This window comes from Lynx canadensis, chromosome C2 (assembly GCF_007474595.2).
Source record: "Lynx canadensis isolate LIC74 chromosome C2, mLynCan4.pri.v2, whole genome shotgun sequence".
In the NCBI taxonomy this organism is placed as follows: Eukaryota; Metazoa; Chordata; class Mammalia; order Carnivora; family Felidae; genus Lynx; species Lynx canadensis.
The window spans coordinates 140,132,318-140,154,503 of record NC_044311.2 but is presented as its reverse complement, the minus strand read 5'-3'; the positions used below and the strand labels follow the sequence as shown (position 1 = coordinate 140,154,503).

Sequence of the window (22,186 nt, the reverse complement as noted above, 5' to 3'; positions counted from 1 at the left end):
CCCCTGGTGGAGGCGTGCAGCGCGGCCGACGGGACCGGAACAAAAGTGTTCTACGGAACGCGGTGCGGGCTCAGAGTTTCCGGGGAGGAGGGCAGAGGAGGACTTGCGCGAGGCGGTTCCTTCAGCCGCGGAGGAGGCAATGGCTTTGGGGGTCCGGGGGCTGCGCCTCTGGCGGGCCGCCCCTGCTGGCGGGGCTGGCTGGAGTGAGTTTCAGCGGCCGTGGGGACGGAGAGAGAGGATTAAAGGATTGTCGGCTCGGATTGGGCCTGAGGCGGGTCCTGGGAGGTCTCACGGGGCTGCGGGCGCAGGAGGGTCTTTACGTCCTGGCTGTGGCGGCCACCCCTTCCCGGCCCGGGGGCACAGATCTCGGGGCGCCGGCTGGGTAGGGGGCCGTGGGAGGAGCTTGGGGCGCCTCTGAGAAGGACCCCGCGTCGTGGTGCAAACGTGTCCTTATTTTCCCATTGGAATACTCGTACGGGCTTTGTCAAATCCTCTGATTGAGGGTTTGGAAAATAAGCTCAGCATTTCTCGCTCCAGATATCGATAGTTTTGGCGAGGGATCCCCAGTCTCCTGGAGCTTTCTTGTCCCCAAAACGTTTCAAGGCGACAACTTTGCTCACCTTCCCAGTGACTAGTGTGACTTTGACTACTTCCTGGTTACTTTTTGCCTCTTATTGTAAAGCACAGATTGGAATACGACAGAGGAAATTGATGGGCAATGGGGATCTGATGGTGAGAGAGCCAAGTTGAAGGAAAGGTGTGGATCTGGGCTAGCTGCGGGTTTCTTCCCTTGGCATTTTAGTTATTAATATTAGAAAGTGGTTTAAGTTAATCTCTGAGCGCATTTTGGCGAACGGCGTTTTAAAATCGTGTTGCCCCGCATTCATTCTTGTAGGACGGTGGTGCGGGGTGGGGTATCATCGGTGTGTTACTCATTCACTGTTTATATTTATCGTAACTGCTACACAGGATTGATAGCAACATCGCCAGCTTCGCACCTGTCACCGACAGAACTGATAGAAATGCAGAATGACCTCTTTAATAAAGAGAAAAACAGGCAGTTATCATTAACTCCTCGAACTGAGAAGATTGAAGTTAAACACGTTGGGAAAACGGACCCTGGCACTATCTTCGTGATGAATAAAAACGTTTCAACTCCTTATAGTTGTGCTATGCGTAAGTAGTGAATCAGGATACAGTTTTGACTTTCCCATAAGCTGTGCAGAAGGACTGGTTCAGAAGAGACAAGACTCGGTAATTGCTCCCTGACCTTATAGAAGTTCTTTATCCAGCATCTTCCTCTCTGTTCACTGTCACTTTAGCTCTGGAGGGTCCTGTGGGTCTTGAAAGGTTGGTACTGTGATGCACAGGTTTCCTGGCACTCACTTGAATCTGGCTAGGTTTGGGGTGCTGTAATTGTTTCTGGCAGAAGAAGACGGAGGTGAAAGCCTTGTTACTATATTAGTGTGCTTGCCTTTTTTAGACAGCACCCATGGGGGGCTCGTTAAAGGAATTTGGGATAGAGGGACCGCCCAGGCCTCCGAGGACCAGCTTTATAGGCCTTCTTTTCCTTTCTAGCTCTTTATGGCCTAACTTAAACCTTAGGTGCTTCCCGCTTGTCTGATTGTGTGTTGTGTGTTTCTTTATACTTCCGTGTACATGTAGTGAATGTGTAAGTGGAAGTGTGCATGGGGTGAATGCGGTTAGGGTAAAAGTGTGTGTTGGGATTCATATCTTAAAGGAGAGGACTGTGCCCTGTGTGTGATTTGGTGTGTAAATGAAGGGAACAGAGCCTCTGTATGGATTATTTTTGATCAAAATGCTTTCAAAGCAGCTTTGATAGAACTGGTAATATTTAAATTTAGAAAGCTCTCCAAATAGGTATATACACCAGGATGCTCATTTAAACCACATTGTTTAAATTTCTGGAAAACTGAGTAGTGATTCCATTCAAGTAATTAACAATTTTAGTTAAAAGCTTAAGATAGTCTACATTCTCAGTCTTTTTTTCACTCTGGCACTTGGATGAGTCCTTATGACCGTTGTTTGGTTGTTCTGTGAACATTTATTTGAACCTTTGCTGTGTGATAGGCATTAGGATTACAGAGGAGGGTTAGGACGAAGCACAGGCCCTTAAGGGGTTTTGTGGGTTTTCAGGGGTGGAAATGAAGCCTTTGTGTCCCCCCACAGCATGGCACCTGCACTGACAAGTGCTTCTCATTCATACTTTCGATCGTTCAGTACACTTTTGAGTATTTACTGTATTACAGGCCTGGGGCTAGGTTCTGGATATACTAATGAGTGAACAAAAACAGACATGATCCTCTCTCTGTGGGGCTTATTTAGACTCTAACCCTGTAGTTTGAGCACTTCTGTGACTAGCTCTGTACTTGAAGAACATCTAATCAGGCTTAGAGTTAGAGTTGCATTCCGGTCAAAGAACAGACCAGGGCTGATGGGCTTATATGTGAATTCATACCCATAATTAAAAACCGTTAAGGTATTTGACTTGGACAGTCCATGTTAGGGAAGGACGAGGTGGTGTAGGAGCAAGACACCCAACCCATTTTGACCAGATTTACTACGGATGTATATTTATATATACAAGTGTAACTCTTGGCAAATTGTTTTATTAGTTAATAATAGATTAACTTCAAATTAGACTTAGCCTCAATGGTTTTCGTAAATGGTTTTGGCAGTTTTGTTAATAATAACACATTGGGTGTGTTGGGTATTATTTTTTTATTGGTACAGAGGTACTATGTAATACTTTTTTTTCTCCCAGAGGAAGTCAGCTTGCAGAATCTCGCCTTTCTGTTGGTTTTATTTCTTAATGTAGCACTTAAACACGTAACTTTTCAATTTGAGTTTTGTTAGATTCAGACCTTCAATCTATTTTAAATTCCTAGATTTAAGTGAGTGGCACTGCGGGAAGTCCATTCTGGCTCTTGTGGACGGACAGCCTTGGGACATGTATAAACCGTTGACCAAATCCTGTGAAATTGAATTTCTTACTTTCAAAGATCGTGATCCTAGAGAAGTGAATAAGGTATTTCTACTTCTGTGTTCTTTTTTTTTTTTTTCTCCTAGTGTTCTTCTTCTTTTTATTAACATCTGTTTTGCTTTGGAGTATGAGATGTACAAACGTGGCCAAGGTCAAATGTAGTAATGCCCGTGATAATCAACGTTTTGATTTTTTTGCATTTTCACAAGCTCCCAAAGTACCAGTGGCATCCTTTCTTTGTATTTTGGTTTGAGAAAACTGTGTGACTTGTATTTTACTTTCATGACTTTGTTCCACAGACGTTTGTTGATTTTCCTCTATATTTCATTCTCTCTACTGCTTGAATTCAGCCGTTGACCATCGTTGGATTATTTCAGTAGCTTTTTAACTCTCTGTCCCCACCTCCCTCTTTAATACTAAAGTCTTCCTTAGTAGGCCTGTAAGACTTTTATTAAGCGACATGACTGAGTGTTGTGTCATTTCTTCCTCATGACTTTTCAGGCCCTGTGGGATCTGACCCCAGCGTGGCTTTCAAGCTTCACCTTCGCTGCGTCTTTCCACTTCCTCTCTGCTGTGGCCACATTTGAGGACGTGGTCACTAGTGGTTTTTGCTGTGTGAGCCTCCTGGCTTTTATGGGTGTCCTTCTTCAACTCGGGGTATTTTCTTTCCTCCCTGTTAAAATCCTGTTTATCGTTTATAGTTCTATTAAAATGCTGTCTGCTCTGTGGAATCTTCCCAGTTTCTTCTTGTCAGGATGAATCCCTCTGTTCTTTAGGGCCTCACACTTGGCTAACTTCTTCAGATATAGTATTTTAATCATGCCTTGTGATGTGAACTGTTGAATGCATTGGATTCTCGGCTCTCTGAAGACAGGGATCACATCCTCTGTTGGACCCAGTCCTTGACTTACATACAATAGGTATTTAATAAATACATGTTGAAATGAAACACTTAAGCAAGAAAACGATAGATATGATAATAGTAGCTTATATCAAGTATTAATTATGTATCAGGCACTGTCTTAGGTGATTTACAGGTATTAACTCATTTAATCTTCATAAAAACCACATAAAAATAGATGCTATCGTTCCCATTTCCCAGAAAAATAAACTGAGGCAAAGAGAGGTTCGGTAGCTTGACCAAGGTTACCAGTTTAGGAAATACTAGAGCCTGGATTTTAGTCCAGGCATTCTGATTCTGGAGTTCAACAGACATTAAACACATTTAAGTAGGATAGATAGGAAGTGCGTTTTGCTACTTGCCTTCAAGACCTGAGTTTGTACTCCTTTTTAGCGTATGTTGTGTGGTTCTGTAGGATACGTTCTGGAGCGGTCTCTGCTGCACACAGCGAAGTGGGCCCACTCTTGTCCGCAGATGTGAAGAGCTTGTGAAAGTCAAGTGCCCAGTTGTAGTAGTGCCAGTGTGGGGCACAAGATAGGCGGATATGATAGGACTTGTGTTTCTCTTTACCACTCTGATAAGGTCATTGCATGGATACCCACATTAGGCGTGTCCATGGGTCAAAACGTGCGAGTAAAACGAAAGCCCAGTTAATAGTGAGTTTGCTCTGCCGTAAATATGAGTAACTTGGGTGATGTGCTCTGTGGTGTTAGGCATAGGAGAGGAGTCACAAGTTCAGAAGAGTTCAGTGTTCCCTCTCTATTATATATGGCGTAAACAGGTGTATATTAATATGTGTATTTTTTTTACTTTAGTACAGGTTTGTTAACAAGTTCTCTTTATCCTGGGTTAAAGAGAAAAGTTGCTACCAGATAGTAAAACTATCTTGTGTTTGATAAACATCATAGTGTGTGATATCTTGTACAGAAACACTGCTAACAACAGAAGTTGGTACTTCATTCTTCAGTGCTTTTTGCTCGGTAGAGGTAATGTCGTGGCCTGATGTTAACTATTGCTACGTGCCAAGGATGGATAGAAAAATAGTTTCTAAGTCAAAAGTTAACCAAAAATTTTTTTTTATTTACTTATTTATTTTTCAATTTACATCCAAGTTAGTTAGCGTATAGTGCTACTATAATGATTCAGGAGTAGATTCCAGTGATTCATTCCCAGTGTGTAGCACCCAGTACTCATCCCAACAGGTGTCCTCCGTAATGCCTCTTACCCATTTAGCCCATTCCTCCTTCCCCCACAGCCCCTCCAGCAACCCTCAGTTTGTTCTCTGTGTCTAAGAGTCTCTTATGTTTTGTCTCCCTCTTTGTTTTAATACTATTTTTGCTTCCCTTCCCTTATGTACATCTGTTTTGTATCTTAAATTCTTCATATGAGTGAAGTCCTATGATATTTGTCTTTCTTTGGTTAATTTTGCTTAGCGTAATACCCTTCAGTTCCATCCATGTAGTTGAAAGTTAACCTAAATTTTAATATTGAAGAAACAGTGAATCTTAGTGTGTATTATGTTTGTGTATGTTTTATTTTTCTAGGCTTATTGGCGTTCCTGTGCCATGATGATGGGCTGTGTGATAGAGAGGGCGTTCAAAGATGAATATGTGGTCAGTTTGGTCAGAGCTCCAGAAGTTCCTGGTAATGTACATATGCGTGCACACACGGATTTTGTAATCATTGAATATTTTGGTACCTATTTTTGATATTTTATAGAGCTTCTATTTTTTCTTTTTTAATTTTTTTTTAATGTTTTTATTTATTATTGAAGGAGAGAGAGAGACAGAACATGGGCAGGGGAGGAGCAGAGAGAGAGAGGGAGACACAGAATCCAAAGCAGGCTCCAGGCTCTGAGCTGTCAACACAGAGCCCGATGAGGGGCTCGAACTCATGAACTGTGAGATCATGTCCTGAGCCGAAGTCGGACACTTAACTGACTGAGCCACCCAGGCCCCCCGAGCTTCTTTTTTTTTTTTTTTTTTTTTAGCTCATTTCTAATTTTATGTGATAGAAATTACTGTCGTACATACATTCCATTTATAACCGGTAACAAAATCCATCTTATTTAATTACTGGAGGTCAATAATTAACATAATACAATTTGAGGATAATGTTTCTCTTGAATATGAATTCTGTGTAATTACCCTGTTTCAGTGTTTGTTTCCTACCACTTTAGGCACTTATTTCTAAATCGAATGTGTGGAGGAGGAGGAAATAGGAGTATAAATAGAATTCTGGAAAAAGCTATGTTTAGGAGGTACTGTTTCAGCAGAAATGACATGACTCTGGGGCGGGGGGGGGGGGAACACTTTTGAGAAGATGGAAGAGTTCACAGTCTTTGCAATTTTGCCAAGATTCCGCATCAGTATGTGCAATAGGATCGCATTTGTAAATTTTCAAAAAAAGATAGGAGTATATACGCCAAAAAACTTAAAAAAGCTCAATAAGTGATTCTAAGAACAAAACAACAAAAACAAAGCTTAGAAGACATTAAAAAATTCAACATTTCACGCCCACGTAGTCATTTGTCTACATATTAAATATCTGATTCTTTTGAAGTTTTATGTCTAGTAACTGTGAAGTCTCTATAGTGATAATATTCTGGACGAAAATGTGAATGTTTAAAAAGTACTAGGGATTTGGGTTCAACAAAAAGAGAGTGAGTGAGGGAAAGCTGGTAGAGCTCTGGCAAGAGCTGGGATAATGGTAACTTTTATAATTTGTCGAGTTGGCAGAGATTGCTGGCCTTCCCTTTTATGGTCTAAATATTCAGTTGTTGCAAATTAGTAACTCTAGTAGATTTGACTTTGCCTCTCATTTTGGTTGGATTTACAGTAATCTCTGGAGCCTTCTGCTATGATGTAGTTCTGGATAAGAGACTTGATGAGTGGATGCCAACAAAAGTAAGTATAGTATTTAGAATATGAATTTTAGAGTATGTACCTTCTTTGGTTAGAACGATTCTTGTGTCAGTGTTGTTGAGTGATACTGCATGTTGAGGATATTTGAAAGACCTTACCTGCCTACCTGTGTTGCATTTTCAGTGTATTCAAGACAGAGCATAGGAATGGGGGTTTTCCTCATGTGGTCAGCTTTATGTCCTGCTTGACCTTTTCTGGAAGTGCTTTCTTCTTCCTTGTACTGTTCATTCCTTTTCTTAAGATAGTGGTTTTCAAGATGCCCAAGCTATCAAATTTACAAGTTTAATTGTCTTGGTTGATGTGGTGGTGAGGGCCCTGGAGCCTTACTAACTTCCTGGGTCCTCAGAGCACAATGTAAAACTCATTGCCCTAACCGTTTTAACCTGTTGCATACTGCGAGGTCTCCCTGTATACCAGGGTTACGTTGAGAGGAGGGGTGGAGGGGGTAGACGGTTAGTGAATTAAGAATCAGACTTTGACAAAGCTAAGCTAACTCAAATAGCAACAGACTAGACTCTTGGTGAATGGTCTGATTGCACGATGAGCGTTCTCCTGTTTGATCTGGGAGTTGGGTAGCATCAGGGACCTGGCTGACAAAGACGATCTGGATCAGATTCTCTGTGGGTAGGATGTGCCGGTGGCTTTCAGATGTCCAGCCCAGAGATTTTAGTTATGATTGGGGAGACAAGGCAGATGCCTGATTCTTAATTAAGCAAAACCGTATGTTCTACAGATTGAAAGTCTGGAGGTCAGAAAAGGAAAGGCAGTGTAGCATAGCATTTTATCAATTCCACAGTGTACGTTTTTTTCACATTTTAGTATCTCTGGAAATGTCTTTAAAAAAATTTTTTTTAATGTTTATTTGTGAGAGAGACAGAGAGAGAGCAGAGAGCGAGCAGGGGAGGGACAGAGAGACGGAGTTACAGAATCTGAAGCAGGCTCCAGGCTCTGAGCTCTCAGCACAGAGCCTGACGCAGGGCTTGAACTCATGAACCACGAGATCATGACCTGAGCTGAAGTTGGATGCTTAACTGACTGAGCCTCCCAGGCGCCCTCAAAATGTGTCTTATGATAGATGGCATCTTATGATTATAATTGCTAGTGTTTTTTTCCTTAGTGGTACATTTTAGTGAAATATTATAGTTCCTAAAAGCAAAATTTTGGAGTCAAAGCAGATTCAGGTTTAAATTCTGACTTTGGAAGTTATTTCTTATATAATCCTGCTCATGTTGCTTAGTGTCAAGAGGGACAGAGGAGGGAAACAGGAAACAACAAAGAAAGGGAGGGAAGAGAGGTAGAAAGAGAGATGGGGAAGGGGGCAGGGAAGGGATTGAAACTTTTTCTTCGTGATCTCTGAACTGTGTCAATATAATTTATTTTTCAGATATGCCCTCAAGTTGAAGAAGGGATTCTTACTTTATATATTTGCATTATTTATGTCATAAAAATGAACGCAATCAAGATTCACTTCTGAGCTGTAAAACTTGCTGCTTCTTTTTCCTGTTTTAAATATAAAACTTAAAAGGGCACCTGGGTGGCTCCTTTGGTTGAGCCTCTGACTCTTGATTTCAGCTCAGGTCATTATCTCACGGTTCTTTAAGTTCGAGACCCACATAGGGCTCTGTGCTGACAGTGCAGAGCCTGCTTGGGATTCTCTCTCCCTACCTCTTTGCCCTTCCGCCACTGTGTCTTTCAAGATAGGTAAATAAACTTACAAAAACAAGTTGTAAATATAAAACTTAAAAGGCACTGGCTAATTGCAGGCATCATGGTATTGGGTGGACTGCTTAGAAGAAGTGGTAGAGAGTTACGCAAGGAACAGCTGTATAAACTGTGAATGTGGATTTGTTATACAGTCAGTTATCCCTTTAAGAATGGAGAAGAGGGGCGCCTGGGTGGCGCAGTCGGTTAAGCGTCCGACTTCAGCCAGGTCACGATCTCGCAGTCCGTGAGTTCGAGCCCCACGTCAGGCTCTGGGCTGATGGCTCGGAGCCTGGAGCCTGTTTCCGATTCTGTGTCTCCCTCTCTCTCTGCCCCTCCCCCGTTCATGCTCTGTCTCTCTCTGTCCCAAAAATAAATAAATGTTGAAAAAAAAAATTAAAAAAAAAGAATGGAGAAGAGTCATTCGTGCAAAAAAAGTCTCATAGTTTATGGAAATAATTTTATTACAAAAGTTGTGTAACAGTGCCTGGTTTTTCTGTATCAGTAATGAAGGATCTATAGTATGAAAACTCAATTATGGTTTTAATAAAAATCTCAGATATTGTTAATGTGTATTAATGATTTTAATTGCATAAAACCTCTTCATTAAACAGGTTTTTAATATTAGATATATGCCATATTTGGGGCAGGGCCAATGATGACATTACGTTTCCTGGTGAAACTTTCTGAATCACATAAACAGTGTTTTCCCTGTGCATTTATAAAAGCTTAGTTTTGCTTACAATGTAAACAGATTTTTATATCTTTTATTTCTTAGCGTTTCTAACTGCATCGTTGTTTTAATAAACATTTGTTTGATTATGTAATTCGAATAAAAACTTAAAATTTCTTTGTAGGATTATCTTTAATAATTATTAATATAGACTGATATCTTAATTACAAGTAAATTACAAGTTTATAGTTCATAGAGTTGAGATAAATTGTTGACCTTACATTTTACGGTCTAAAAATGGTCTAAATAATTGTTGCAAATTAATAACTTTCTTTCCGAATAAGTTTGCTTTTGCTTTTTCTTTTAGTTGGATTTATAATATTTAGCATACGATTTTATCTTACCTTCCTTATGGAGAAATGCTTTTAAGTAAATTGTTACAAAAGGTTAATACTTTCCTTTCGAAGGAGAACCTGCGTTCCTTCACAAAAGATGCCCGTGCTTTAATTTATAAAGATCTTCCATTTGAAACTCTGGAAGTGGAAGCAAAAGTGGCATTGGAAATATTTCAGCACAACAAGTAAGTGTTGGCTTCCTTGAAAGCAAGGCTAACCCCCCCAAAGTTACATGTAATGAAGGAAATTCAGCTCTTAAGAATCTTTATATCTGATGTGGGTAGGACACTGTTCTATTTTTAGCTCTAAGATCTCTTTTTCTGTACCAATCTATTTACTTTCATTCATCCCACTTCCCAGCCTCTTTACTTATTTACTTACTCATCCCATTATTTATTTCCCTGAGAAAAAAACTTCATTCACCTTTGGTAATTTTCTCACTTGGTCTCACTTCTCTGTTTCTCTGTCTGGTCCGTCCTCATATCAGCTTGGCGGTGTGTTTCCCTCTTTTCCTTCCATCATGAGGTGATAGCATACATGAAGCTGTATCATTTTGCACGTTCGGCAGCCTTTCCTTCTCATCCTCTACTCTTTAAATGCGAAGGGTGAGATAGAGAATGCCCGTGGTCTGGAGGGAGCTAAGGGGAGAAGTGAAACGTTTACACAGCCGGGTGGGTCTTCGTCTTCTGCACCAAATTATCCATTAGGGGGATTTTCTTTGCCAGCATTTTAAATCCTCCCTGCGTTCTTAATTCCCTTTCTCACTCGGAAAACTTCCAGTTTACCTTTTACTAAATTGTAACAACATAAACTATGTTTTAGTATTAATCTAATTGAAGCCAGAACTAGTTAGGGAAATCTACATTGCAAAGAAAATAACATAGATGCTAGATTCTGAAGACAGAATATGCTCTTGCAAATTGTTCAAGGTTCTGGATTGGAAAATCTTTAGGTATTTGTGAATTGAGACATACGTTCTCGTAATGGTAGTTTATAATATTTTGCGTAGCCTGGAACCAGTGAATTAGAAAGCAATAGGAATGTACTATTTTAACTGACCTAGAGTGCAGGTAGTTCTGTAGAACCAAACCACCGTTGATTCTATGAGAAAATTCCTTGGATTGTTGGAACATATCAAGACACTTCCAGTGCCCCAATTCTAGGGTCATGCTGTCCAATAGAGATATAATGTGAGACATCTAGAGAAGTAAATTTTCTGGTAGCTACAGTAAAACAGTCAAAAGAAAAGGTGAAGTAAATTTTAATAATACATTTTATTTAAAGTGTATGTAAATGTTATTTCAACATGTGATCAGTATTTAGAAATTAATGATATTTTGTATTCTCTTTTTCATACTAAGTCCTCAGAATCTGGTGTGTTTTACTCTTGAGGCACATTTCAGTTAGGACTAATTACATTTAAGTGCTCCATAGCTTCCATAGTTTATTTACTCTAGCTGTTCATTCCATGTGATTTCCCATCCCCTCCACTGGACTTTCAAAGTCCAGGAGAGGCTTATAGGACTTTGGTAAGTTAGTTGAATGTGTGGAAGGACGTAGGGATGGCTTGGGGCAAGTTTGAAGGGACAGAGTTTTGGATGGTTGAAGGTAGATCTGTGATTGGGCTTTTCTGCTGCAGGGGGAGTTTTAAGTGGCTTCGGCTCCCCGGGGACAGGTGCATGTCTTCGAGTTGGGTCAAGAGAGACAGGTAGTCAAGGTAGCTGGCATCCTTAGTAATGCATGGGGGCTTTGGCAGAAGGGGTGTGGGCAGTAGGTAGATGTTTGCATGTGAACTAATGCTTCCCGAGTTTGCCATATACAAACGTAATACTTTTTAGCACTCTGGCATGAAGAGAGAAGGCTCTTAGTAGTGAGTGGTCAAGTTATGGTTTGTACCTGGGCTGTGCAGTTCCGTCTGTGCTATTAGCTGTGGTGACAGAACTGGGTAGGTTTGAGAGACATTTAGGCAGTAGCATTGATGTGATTTGGCAATGCGTTGGATGGAGGGGGTGTGGTAGGTGAAGCAGGAATCGAGGAGATCCCTGCAGTTTTTCTCTCAGACACGTGGGTGGTTGGTGGTGCCATTTGCTAAGCGAGGAAATTCAGCAATGAGGGTAAGTGTGGTGGGAAAAGAAGGAGTAAGTTTTCACTCTGTTTGAGAATTCAGGAGTGTAAGATGCTTGTGGAACAGCCTGGTGCGTGTCCGGAAGGGTCTTAGATACATAGTTTGGGGCTCAGAAGAAGGATGTGGATTAGACGCTGAGATACGGAAGATAAGGACACAGAAGTGGTAATTAGAGCTTTGCGCATCAAGGAGCCAGCCCAGGGAGGATGCTTGCTTGAAAGGAGGCTTCAGGACAGGTCCCCTGAAGGGGACAGGGGAGGAAGAGTGGCCAGAGAGTTGAAATAACAAGCAGTAGAGAGTGCCACAGAAACCAGTGGAAATGAGCACTTTGACAGATGGAGGTGAACAGTGGAAATAAGGACAGAAAGGTGTCCGTTAGGGTGAGGCCAGGGAGGTACCTATGGTTTTGGCGGAGCCGTGAGCTTGTGGCCAGACTGAAGGAGGTGAGGTGTGAAGAGGAGACTCCAAGTGTAAACCCGTCTGAAAAACTCTGGCCAACGAGGAAGAGAGGGGAGATGTCCTTAAATCCCTTTTTGTGCATTTAGGAGTAAGTCGCTTTTTCTTTGTTCCTCTTCAGGTACAAAACGGATTTCATAGAAGAGAAGGCATCTCAGAACCCTGAGAGGATAGTCAAGCTGCACAGGTAAGTAAAAATAAAGTTGCTGTCCTGCTAATTTATAGAAAGACTTAGGCAGTGGAATTGATGTGACTCAACGTACAGTTATGACTGAAAAAGATGAATCTGTGCCATAATTTGTTATTCTTGTCACCTTATTTTCTGTTGCTTTGTGCATTGTTTTGGTATGGTGGTAATTGGAAGGTTTAAATTCTCTTCAGGAGCCATTGTGGTTTCTGTTCCTCGTTTTATTGTTTCTTATTTCTATTTCCGCATTTCAAGAGTTGAAAACCATTGTTTAAAAATGTGATTTTTAAAACTTAACTTTGAAATTGGGCAAAATATTCATTGTTGTGAATTGAGCATAATTCACGTGTATGTGCAAATATGGATACTGACTGGTAACTACTTATGTTACGTGTAAGTGAAATAGGAATGTGCTGATACTGGGATGAGGAGGGTAAGACCGTGCATAATGGATTTGCAGAAATGACTTCATGGCCTGTATCTGTGTTCTCAGCTTCATTTTTTCATGACTCAGTTAATTTTTTTCTTTTAGAAAGCTGCTCTTTGGACAATCTGTCCTGTATAGTGAGTTCTAAACTCTATTACAGTGAGTTGTTATGAGGTCGTAGATGATCAGTTTTAGACATTGGATTCACTTGAGAGCATGATGTGTTCAATGATCGTAAAAATCTCTAAAGTTATATCAATGCTAGTAAGGAACAAGGTTCACTTGACTTTAATTTTCATAGTTTTAGCCACTTCACTTGAGATTATTACGTCAGGGGCAATTAGAGATTGAATTGAGCCATATAGAATGTTCTTGATTGTGGACATTGCCTCAAACAGAATGAATAGATTCTTTTTTCCCCCCAAACTACTCTAAATGATTTGATTTTGAGGTTTTACTTATTTTTAAAATCAACCAGATTTGGTGACTTCATCGATGTGAGTGAGGGTCCTCTTATTCCAAGAACAAGTATTTGTTTCCAGTATGAAGTATCAGCAGTTCACAATCTTCAAGCCACGCAGTTGAGTCTTGTACGAAGATTCCAGGGTCTGTCTTTACCGGTACACTTAAGAGTAAGTAAAGCTGAAAGTTTCAGGTCGTCCAATTTGGGAGCGGATGTCATTCTGGTTCTTGATTTTATACTAATTTGAAGGATGTACGTTTTAATTTTCATTAAATTTTGTGACACTAATATTTTGTAAATTCACGTTTATGCTGAGAACAATATTGCTCAGAATGTAAACGGATAATTCACGAAAGAGATATTAGTTGAAAAAGTTGAATCAAACTGAGATAGTTATTTTAATTTTTCAAATTAATATAGGGGAGGGTGCATTGAGATTATTGGAGTGCATGTTGGTAAGACCCTCTAGAATGCCTTTTGGTCTTAGGTTTGGCATGATCTATTCATGACTCAGAGTCTTTTATTTTCCGTATTGCTCCCACCCGTCACTAATTTTTTTTTTTTTCTTTTTTTTTTTTACTTTAAATCCAAGTCAGTTAACACATAGTATAATAATGCTTTCAGGGGTAGAATTTAGTGATTCTTCACTTACATATAACACCCAGTGCTCATATCGACACTGGCCATCCTCCTTAATGCCCCTTGCCTATTTAGCCCATCCCCCCACCCAACACCCATCCAGCACCCCTCAGTCTGTTCTCTGTATTTAAGAGCCTCTTAGGGTTTGTCTCCCTCTCTGTTTGTATCTTATTTTTGCTTCCCTTTCCCTATGTTAATCTGTTTTGTTTCTTAAAATTCCACATATGAGTGAAATGATATGATATTTGTCTTTCTCTGACTTACTTCACTTAGCATAATACACTCTAGTTCCATCCACGTTGTTGCAAATGACAAGATTTCATTCTTTTTCTTCGCCGAGTAGTATTCCATGGTGTGTGTATGTGTGTGTGTGTGTGTGTGTGTGTACACACATATATATTCACACCACATCTTTATCCATTCATCAGTGGATGGACATTTGAGCTCTTTCCATACTTCGGCTATTGTCGATAGTGCTGCTTTAAACATTGGGGTGCATGTGCCCCTTCGAATCAGCATTTTTTAATCTTTTGGATAAATACCTGGTAGTGCAATTGCTGGCTTGTAGGGTAGTTCTATTAATCAACTTTGGATTCTGAGATAGTTCAAAATCTTTGTAGGTTCACATGCAGTTACAAGAAGTAATATAGAGATCCTTGATCCCTTTACCTAGTTTCCCCAATGCTGACACCTTGCAAACTTTCGCAACCGATGTATGGACTGTGACACAGTGAAGATGTAGTACAGTGTCTTCACACGGCTCTCTCCTATTGGCCATCGATAGCCACGCCCACTCTCCTCTGCCCCACCCCCACCTCCTTGCCCCTGGCAAATACTCATCTGTTCTCTGTTCCTATGCATTTTCATTTCAAGACTATCATATGAATAGGATCATGCATTGTGCAATCTTTTGGGGTTGGGTTTTTTTCACTCAGTAATAATTCTCTTGAGTATTCATCCAAGTTGTATGTATTGGTAGCTTGCTTGCTTTCTTTCTTTCTTTCTTTCTTTCTTTCTTTCTTTCTTTCTTTTTTTTAAATTGCCGAGTAGTATTCTGTGGTGTGGATCTACTGTGGTTGGTTGAACCATTCACCCATTAAAGGACATTTGGGTTGTTTCTAGTTCTTTGGCTATTACGAATAAGGCTGCTATGAACATTGGTGTACCGGTTTTTGTGAATATATGTTTTCATCTTTCTGGGATAAATGCCCAGGAGTAAAGTTGCTCGGTTAGAAGGCACATATTTAGTTTTTAGGAAACTATCACACTGAGTTCCACAGTGACTGCCATTTTGCCATTCCCGGTATTTGACATTGTCACTATTTTTTATCTGAGCCATTATGATAAGTTTGTATGATTTCTCATTGTGGTTTTAATTTGTGTTTTCCTATTGGCTAATTGTGTTGACATCTTTTCATGTATTTATATGCCATCTGTATATCTTTTTTGGTGGGAAATTTATGTTTTTTGCTTATGTTCTAACTGGATTGTTTGCTTTTTACTGTTGAATTTTGAGAGTTTTTTTCCTAGTATATTCTAGATATCAGTCCTTTGTTAGATACATAGTTCGCAAATACTTTCTCTCTGTGGTTTGTCTTTTTATCTTCTTAACAAAAGATCAGAAGTTTTGCAGATCATAAGTTTTAAATTAAAAAAAATTTTTTTAATGTTTATTTTTGAGAGAGAGAGCATGAGCAGGAGAGTGGAAGAGAGAGAAGGAGACACAGAATCCAAAGCAGGCTCTGAGCTGTTAACACAGAGCCCAGTGTGGGGCTTGAGCCCATGAACTGTGAGATCATGACCTGAGGTGAAGTTGGATGCTTAACCGACTGAGCCCCCCAGGCTCCCCAGAAGTTTTTAATCTTGATGAAGTCCAGTTTATTAGTTTTTGTTTATGGATCATGCTTTTGGTGTTAATTCCAAGAATTCTTGGCCTGGATCTGGATCCCAAAGATTTGTCTTCCTCTTTTTCTCCCTAAAAGTTTTATAGTTTTATATAGGTTTGTGGTCCACTTTGTGTTAAGTTTTGTACGCGGCGTGAGAAGGAGGTGGAGGTGCACTTTTCCTGCCTGTACATGTCAAGGTTCTCCAGCACCATTTGTTGGCAAGGCTGTCCTTCCTCCAGTAAATTGCTTTCACCCTTATTAAAAATCAGTTGGGCATATTTAATGGGTCTATTTCTGGGTTCCCTGTTCTGTTCCATTGATGTGTGTCTCTGTCCTGCCAGTATCACAGTCTTGATTACTGTAGCTGTAAATAGTTCTTCAAATCAGGTGGAATAATTCATCCCATGTTGTTATTATTTACAAAAATTGTTTTAACTGTTTTCGGTTCTTTGCCTTTTCATTTAATTTTAGGATAATCTTTCTGATTTGACAAATCTTGCTGAGATTTTGATAGGAATTGAGTTAAACCCGTATAATTTAGGGAGAATTGACATCATTACTAAATTGAGTCTTCTAGTCTATGAACACAGTATATCTTTTGTTTAAATCCTCATCTCTTTCATCAACATTTTGTAATTTTTAGCGTATGTTCTGTTTTTCGCCACATACCTGCTTCCTTTCCTAGCTTTCTGCATTTCAGTAAATGGCATCATCATCTGCTTAGCTGTGACGTGATCCTTGGCTTTTCTGTCTCCCTCCCAGCCATGCTCCGTCCCATCCATCAGCAAGACCTTTCAGCTCAACTCTGAAACATGCCCTGAATACCTTCCATCACGTAGCGTCTCATCTGTGCTCACCACTCTTTCCAAGCCCCTTACTCATCACCGAGGATGCTCCCCCTCCAAAGCACATTCCCTGCTTAGTAGCCAGAATGGCCTTTTTCATACTCAGATCATGTAATCCCTTTGCCCCAAACACTCCAGTGGCTTCTTGTAAACAGATCCCAACCCTGTAGCCTGTCTCACGAAGGCCTGCATTACCTGGCCCCTTCCTGCCCCTCTGATCTCTCATAGCACTTTCTCTGTCATCTGCTGTCTTCCAGCCACACACTCTGGGGTCTGCACCAGCAGTCCATTTGGCTGTCTTCCCTTTAAACATGCGATGCTGCTCTTTTCTCCAGAAGGGCTTATGTGTACATATAGTAATTTTACCTTTTATCATGGATTCTGCCAGGTCATTCATGTGACTTAGTAAAATTGATGTGGTCCTTACGCATTTGGCACAGTTTTCATCTGCATTCTGATGATCCCCTGCTATATAAAATTGTTAAGGATTAAGTAAATTGGTTTTATAATTTTTTTATTGTCTGCGTTAGTTTTTACTTGTTCTTAGGGTGATTAGGTAAAACCTCTGGGGCTCCCATTTCAGTGTGAAGATATCAGTCGGTTCCTGATGAACCTCTCCTTGTGACTGCTGATGGTGTGGAGAATAACCTCTAGCTGGTTGTAAATGGCTATTTAAGGAAAGAACTACAACCTGTGGGAAGATGGGGCACAGTTTTGCTTCCTGTTAGAAGAAACACTGTCTATGATGGTGATGATTAAGGACAAAAGAGGAAGAATGGCATGTTCTTTAAAAAGTCTGAAAAAAGACTTAGTCTTTCTTGCTTAAATGCCAAACAAAGTGGCTGTCCCATTAAATACCTTTTCCCCTACTCTAATCCACTTCTGTAACCACTTAACCTCATTAGTACTGCCTTCCTTTTTATGTGTTTGCTTGCTTAAAACCTATATAAGACTCAGCTACTTTTGTTTTAACTTCATTGCTTTATTTAATTCATCGTGACTCTTTTCTTTTCAAGGCACATTTTACTATATGGAATAAGCTATTGGAGAGATCTCGGAAAATGGTAAGTATTTTTGACAGCTAATGAGTACTGTTCCATGAAGAAAGTTGTTTTGAAATTAAGCAACAACACAACAGTAAATAAAGAAATAAAAGAACAGAGAAGAAAAAAGTTAATTGGTTGTCTCTGTAGCTAAAGCGGTGTTGTAGCTGTTGACCCCAGTAGTATCTTGGCAAGAGAAGAGCTGTAATTTGGCAATTCTCTTGTTTTTATTTGTGAACATTGTGGAAATGATGTTGTGGAACCTGAAGAAGAATAAGGGGACTGCTGTATAATAGCGATAGTTCTTAAGGGGGTCCAGTGGTGTTAATTGGGTCTTCAAGAGATGGTATTTTTTGTAAGCTTAATGAACGTTTAAAGAGTGAGATTTGTCACATGTATTTTGAAGCTGCCTTGACTGTTGGTTGACAGATGTGCAAATTTCCTGGGTACTTGGGTTTGTAGCTCATTCTGTGTCATTAGTATTTACATTTCACGAGTAGGAATGATTATGTTTCTTGACCAGTTCTATCCCTGTTTACTCTTTCATAGACTAAGTACTTAGTCTTTAGTTACATTATCTGAGAGCTATTCTGTGTAGTCTGGCCTCCTTGAACTCATCCTGGTTATTGTAATTTTCCACTCTAGTCAAGCTTGCAAATACACTCAAACTTTTTTTTTTTTTTTTAGTTTACATTCTTATATCACTTTATTTCTTCCCAGCTTTACTGAGATGTGTGACACCTAACATTGTTTAAGTGTAAGACGTACCCTGCAATCATTTGATGTGTGTATGGATTGCAGACCGATTACACAACAAGGTTAGCTAGCATATCCATCACCTCACAGGGTGACATATTCTGTGTGTGTGTGTGTGTGTGTGTGTGTGTGTGAGATGAGAACTTTTAAAATATACTTTCAGCAACCTTCAAATATACAACACTAGTATTCTTAACTCAGACTTGTTTTCTGGTTTGTTTATTCATGGCAGTTTTTCTGTCTGGACTCTGTTTCCCTTTCTCCTCCTGTATATAAATGAAACATCCGACTTATTCTTCAGTACTTCGTCTAAGTCTTACTGTTTCCATGAAACCTTCTCAGAGCAATCACTGAACAAATACCTATTCCTGCAGTTTCTGCTGGCTTATGTGCCTGCTCGTATAGTTTTCTAATTGTTTCTGCTAGTACTTTTACATTCAGTCTGTGAACCCAGTCAGTGCTTGTTATGTATGTGTCATGCCAGATTTTGAGCTCACCCTTTGGTATGTGGGGTTGCTTGGGGCTGGGTTGGGGGGCTGGGTTGGGAGTTATCTCAGAGGAAACTGCTTGCCTAAAAGCACGGAGAAATGGAGAGCATGGTGACTAGAACATAAACCTGGGTGTACAGTCGTATGTAGGGTGGGCGATGAGTCCAACAAAGTGAGCTTCTTGGAAATAGCATCTGAGGGGCTTGTCTTCCATGGTAGGGAATTTGCATTCCCCTCCTGAAGGTGATTGGAGGCAGCTGGGAATTTGAGAAAGGAAGTGACCTATTGGTCAGCTATTCCTGTTCCAGAGCTTACTCTGGGGCAGCACGGAAGAAAGCTGTGACATAAGCCCGCAGTCTGTTAGAGGGATGGAAGAGATGAGAGCCTCAAGTTCAGGTGTTGCGGTGAGAGCCCCGGGTAGAGTTCGTTGAATTCTTGTTGATTGAAATGTGCACAGAAGAAAACCTGGATTCTGCAGCGGCAGGCTCGGGTAGCTGGGCAGAGCCCCTCAGCGAGATAGGTAATTCACGATGTGGGGCAGGTTTTGGGGTGATGAGTATAGTTTAGCTGTTTGATGGATGTGTTTGAGTGACACAGACTAGAAATAGGGACATACAGGTCCCTATTTCTACTAAACCTGTAATATTCTATATTTAAAGTAGAATTATGTCTCTCAAGAAACTCTGTTGATTTAAAATACTGTGTGACAGCATTACGGGGCTTTTTCTCACACTAAGGATTTCATTTTGTAATTGAAAAATAAAACGACAAACTTGGGAAGCCTAGATGGATGCCTCATTATATTTTGAATGGAATTGTTGTACTTTACTTGATAATTTCTGTTGTGACCCTGGCCTTATAAGGTTTCTTCTTTTTCTACTTACCTTTCTTTAATAATTACTAACGAAGGAGAAAGACCAGGGGTCATTATAGGAGAAGGACTGTGGAATGATCTAAAATGGTGGGGGGAAGGTGGAACTAAAAGTTGTTTTTATTAGAAAAGTAAAGCTATTCATGTTTTTACAGGTAACTGAAGATCAAACTAAACCTACAGAGGAAAGTGCATCGACCCAGTAATTTCCTAAAAATTAAATATATATAGTAAATTAAAATAAAAGTTTTCTACAAAATGTTTGTGTGGGCTTATAAAGATTAACTGTCCTTTTCTCCCTAAGATTTATACTAATTTATACTTTTTCCTTTCTTTAAAGGATAAGACAGCTTATGCTGTTCACAATAAAAATTTTACGCAGAAACAACCCTGCGCCCTCCAGCTCCCCAGATATAACACCTTGACATGTTTTCTCCATTCAGTTCTTTTTTCTACATGTATAAGCACATGTACAAATACAAGTGGAATCTTTTGAAAACAAAGGATCATACTAGTTTCCGTTTTTGCTATCTTATTTTATTTTTTTATTTTTGAGAGAGAGAGAGTGAGTGGGAGAGGTGCAGAGAGAGAGGGGGATAGAGGGTCACTCTGACTGCAGTGAGCCCGATGTGGGGCTCGAACTCATGAACCACAAGATCACAACCTGAGCCGTGGTCAGACACTGAACTGACTGGGCTACCTGGGCGCCCCCATTTTTGCTATTTTAAACAATGGCACGGTAAACATTTTTGTACAAAATGTTTAAGTGCTTTGTGGTTAGCTTAGTTGAGTAAGCTTAGTTGAGTAGCTTAGTTGACCAAGTTAACAGTATTTCCTATGTTCTGGCCATGGTGCTAAGCCTTTCACATGGAATCTCTTATTTAATCCTCAAAATGTGTTGACAAGGTGTTTCCATTTTGTAAGGGAGGAAACCGACAGACCGTAGAACTGGCCAGTAGCAAAGCTGGAATGTGGACCCATGTAACTTCACCCGCGTGCTCTACACCACCTCACATATAAGTGACGTCAGAGGAATAGACTCTGGTAGTAGAATTATTGACAGATGCTACCAGAGCTTAGCCTCCACAAGGTTTTGCCAAATGGCAGTCCCAACCACAGTCTGGGAGTGCCTGCTTCCCGTGTCTGGGGCAAATCTTGATTATCAGCCCTTTTAAAACTGGCCAAAAGATTTCTTTCTGTTCCAGGTTGAACACTTTGCTTTCTGGGCTTAGTGCACAGGTTTCTTCTGAAGATTTGATTTCTTCCCTGGGTGGGATCTACTTCCTAGAGACCATATCTTCCTGTTCCTTTGGGAACTTTCTCATTGTGTTGGAATCTCTAGTGAGTTCCATCTTAAGAAAAAGCGTCTAAGAGGTGAGCCCTTGCATGTCTAAAGGAGCTTTGTTTTGCAACTTACGTGTGGTCAACTGGCTAGAGTTGTAGACTGAAATGTAATTTTCTTTTTACGCTTATTTATTATTGAGAGAGAGAGAGACAGAGCATAAGTGCAGGAGGGGCAAAGAGAGAGAGGGAGACAGAATCTGAAGTAGGCTCCAGGCTCTGAGCTGTCAGCACAGAGCCCAATATGGGCTCAAACTCACAGACCGCAAGATTGTGACCTGAGCCGAAGTCAGACACTTAACCGACTGGGCTACCCTGGCGCCCCTGAAAGGTAATTTTCTGTCAAGAGTTTGAAAGCAACTCAGGTTAACTTCTGGCATCTGATGTTGCTAATGAAAAGTCTGATACCCTGTCTGATTTTGTTCCTTTTTATATAAGCTGTTCTCTTAAACCTGCCTTCCTCCATATCACCTGCCCTACCACACCCCCACATGCATACACACTTGGGGTACTTTTAGGACCTTGATGTTCTAGATGACTTAGATGTTTCATATCTATCTAGGTTTTTAATTATTCTCCTGGTGCTTTCAATTTTGATAACTCTTGAGCTCTAGGGAATTTTTCTTTTTAAATATTCCTTTTTCTGTTTCTCTAATACCATTTAGTTAGGTTTTAGATCTGTATTTTTCCCCTCTCTCTTTTTTCTTTCTTTCTTTCTTTCTTTCTTTCTTTCTTTCTTTCTTTCTTTCTTTCTTTCTTTCTTTCTTTTTCTTTCTTTCTCTTTCATTCTTTCTCTTTCTTTCTTTCTTTCTTTCTATGTATATCTTTATCTTTTTAATTGAAATTCATGTATAACAGACACAGTGTATCTTTCTGAACCTTTTATTTTTTTTTAAGTAGGCTCCAGGCCGAATGTGGGACTTGAACTCATGACCCTGAGATCAAGAGTTGCGTCCTCTACCAGAGAGCCAGCCCTCTCTGTGACTCTAAAGAACAGAATTATATTCATTTATTTCCTGGTCCCTGAATTCTATCTTTCCTCAAGTGATAGATTTTTTTGC

General features: G+C 40.2%; 1 protein-coding gene across 1 annotated transcript; it reads left to right on the top strand.

The window, feature by feature from the left end:
• Positions 1-98: 98 nt before the first annotated feature.
• On the top strand, positions 99-20,043 carry MRPL39 (mitochondrial ribosomal protein L39). Its single transcript, XM_030329672.1, has 10 exons — positions 99-203; positions 970-1,176; positions 2,910-3,049; positions 5,450-5,549; positions 6,744-6,811; positions 9,671-9,783; positions 12,301-12,366; positions 13,272-13,425; positions 17,643-17,690; positions 19,940-20,043. The coding sequence occupies exons 1-10, from the start codon at positions 140-142 to the stop codon at positions 19,988-19,990; spliced, it is 1,011 nt and encodes a 336-aa protein (XP_030185532.1). The 5' UTR covers positions 99-139; the 3' UTR covers positions 19,991-20,043.
• The last annotated feature ends 2,143 nt before the right edge of the window (positions 20,044-22,186 follow it).

What these genes read in the sequence shown, in the direction of transcription:
- MRPL39 (XM_030329672.1), top strand. Translation starts at nt 140, where the DNA reads ATGGCTTTGGGGGTCCGGGGGCTGCGCCTCTGGCGGGCCGCCCCTGCT. An exon ending in ATCCTAGAGAAGTGAATAAG is followed by an intron (nt 3,050 to 5,449) that starts GTATTTCTACTT and finishes TTATTTTTCTAG; the next exon opens with GCTTATTGGCGTTCCTGTGC. An exon ending in ATGAGTGGATGCCAACAAAA is followed by an intron (nt 6,812 to 9,670) that starts GTAAGTATAGTA and finishes TTCCTTTCGAAG; the next exon opens with GAGAACCTGCGTTCCTTCAC.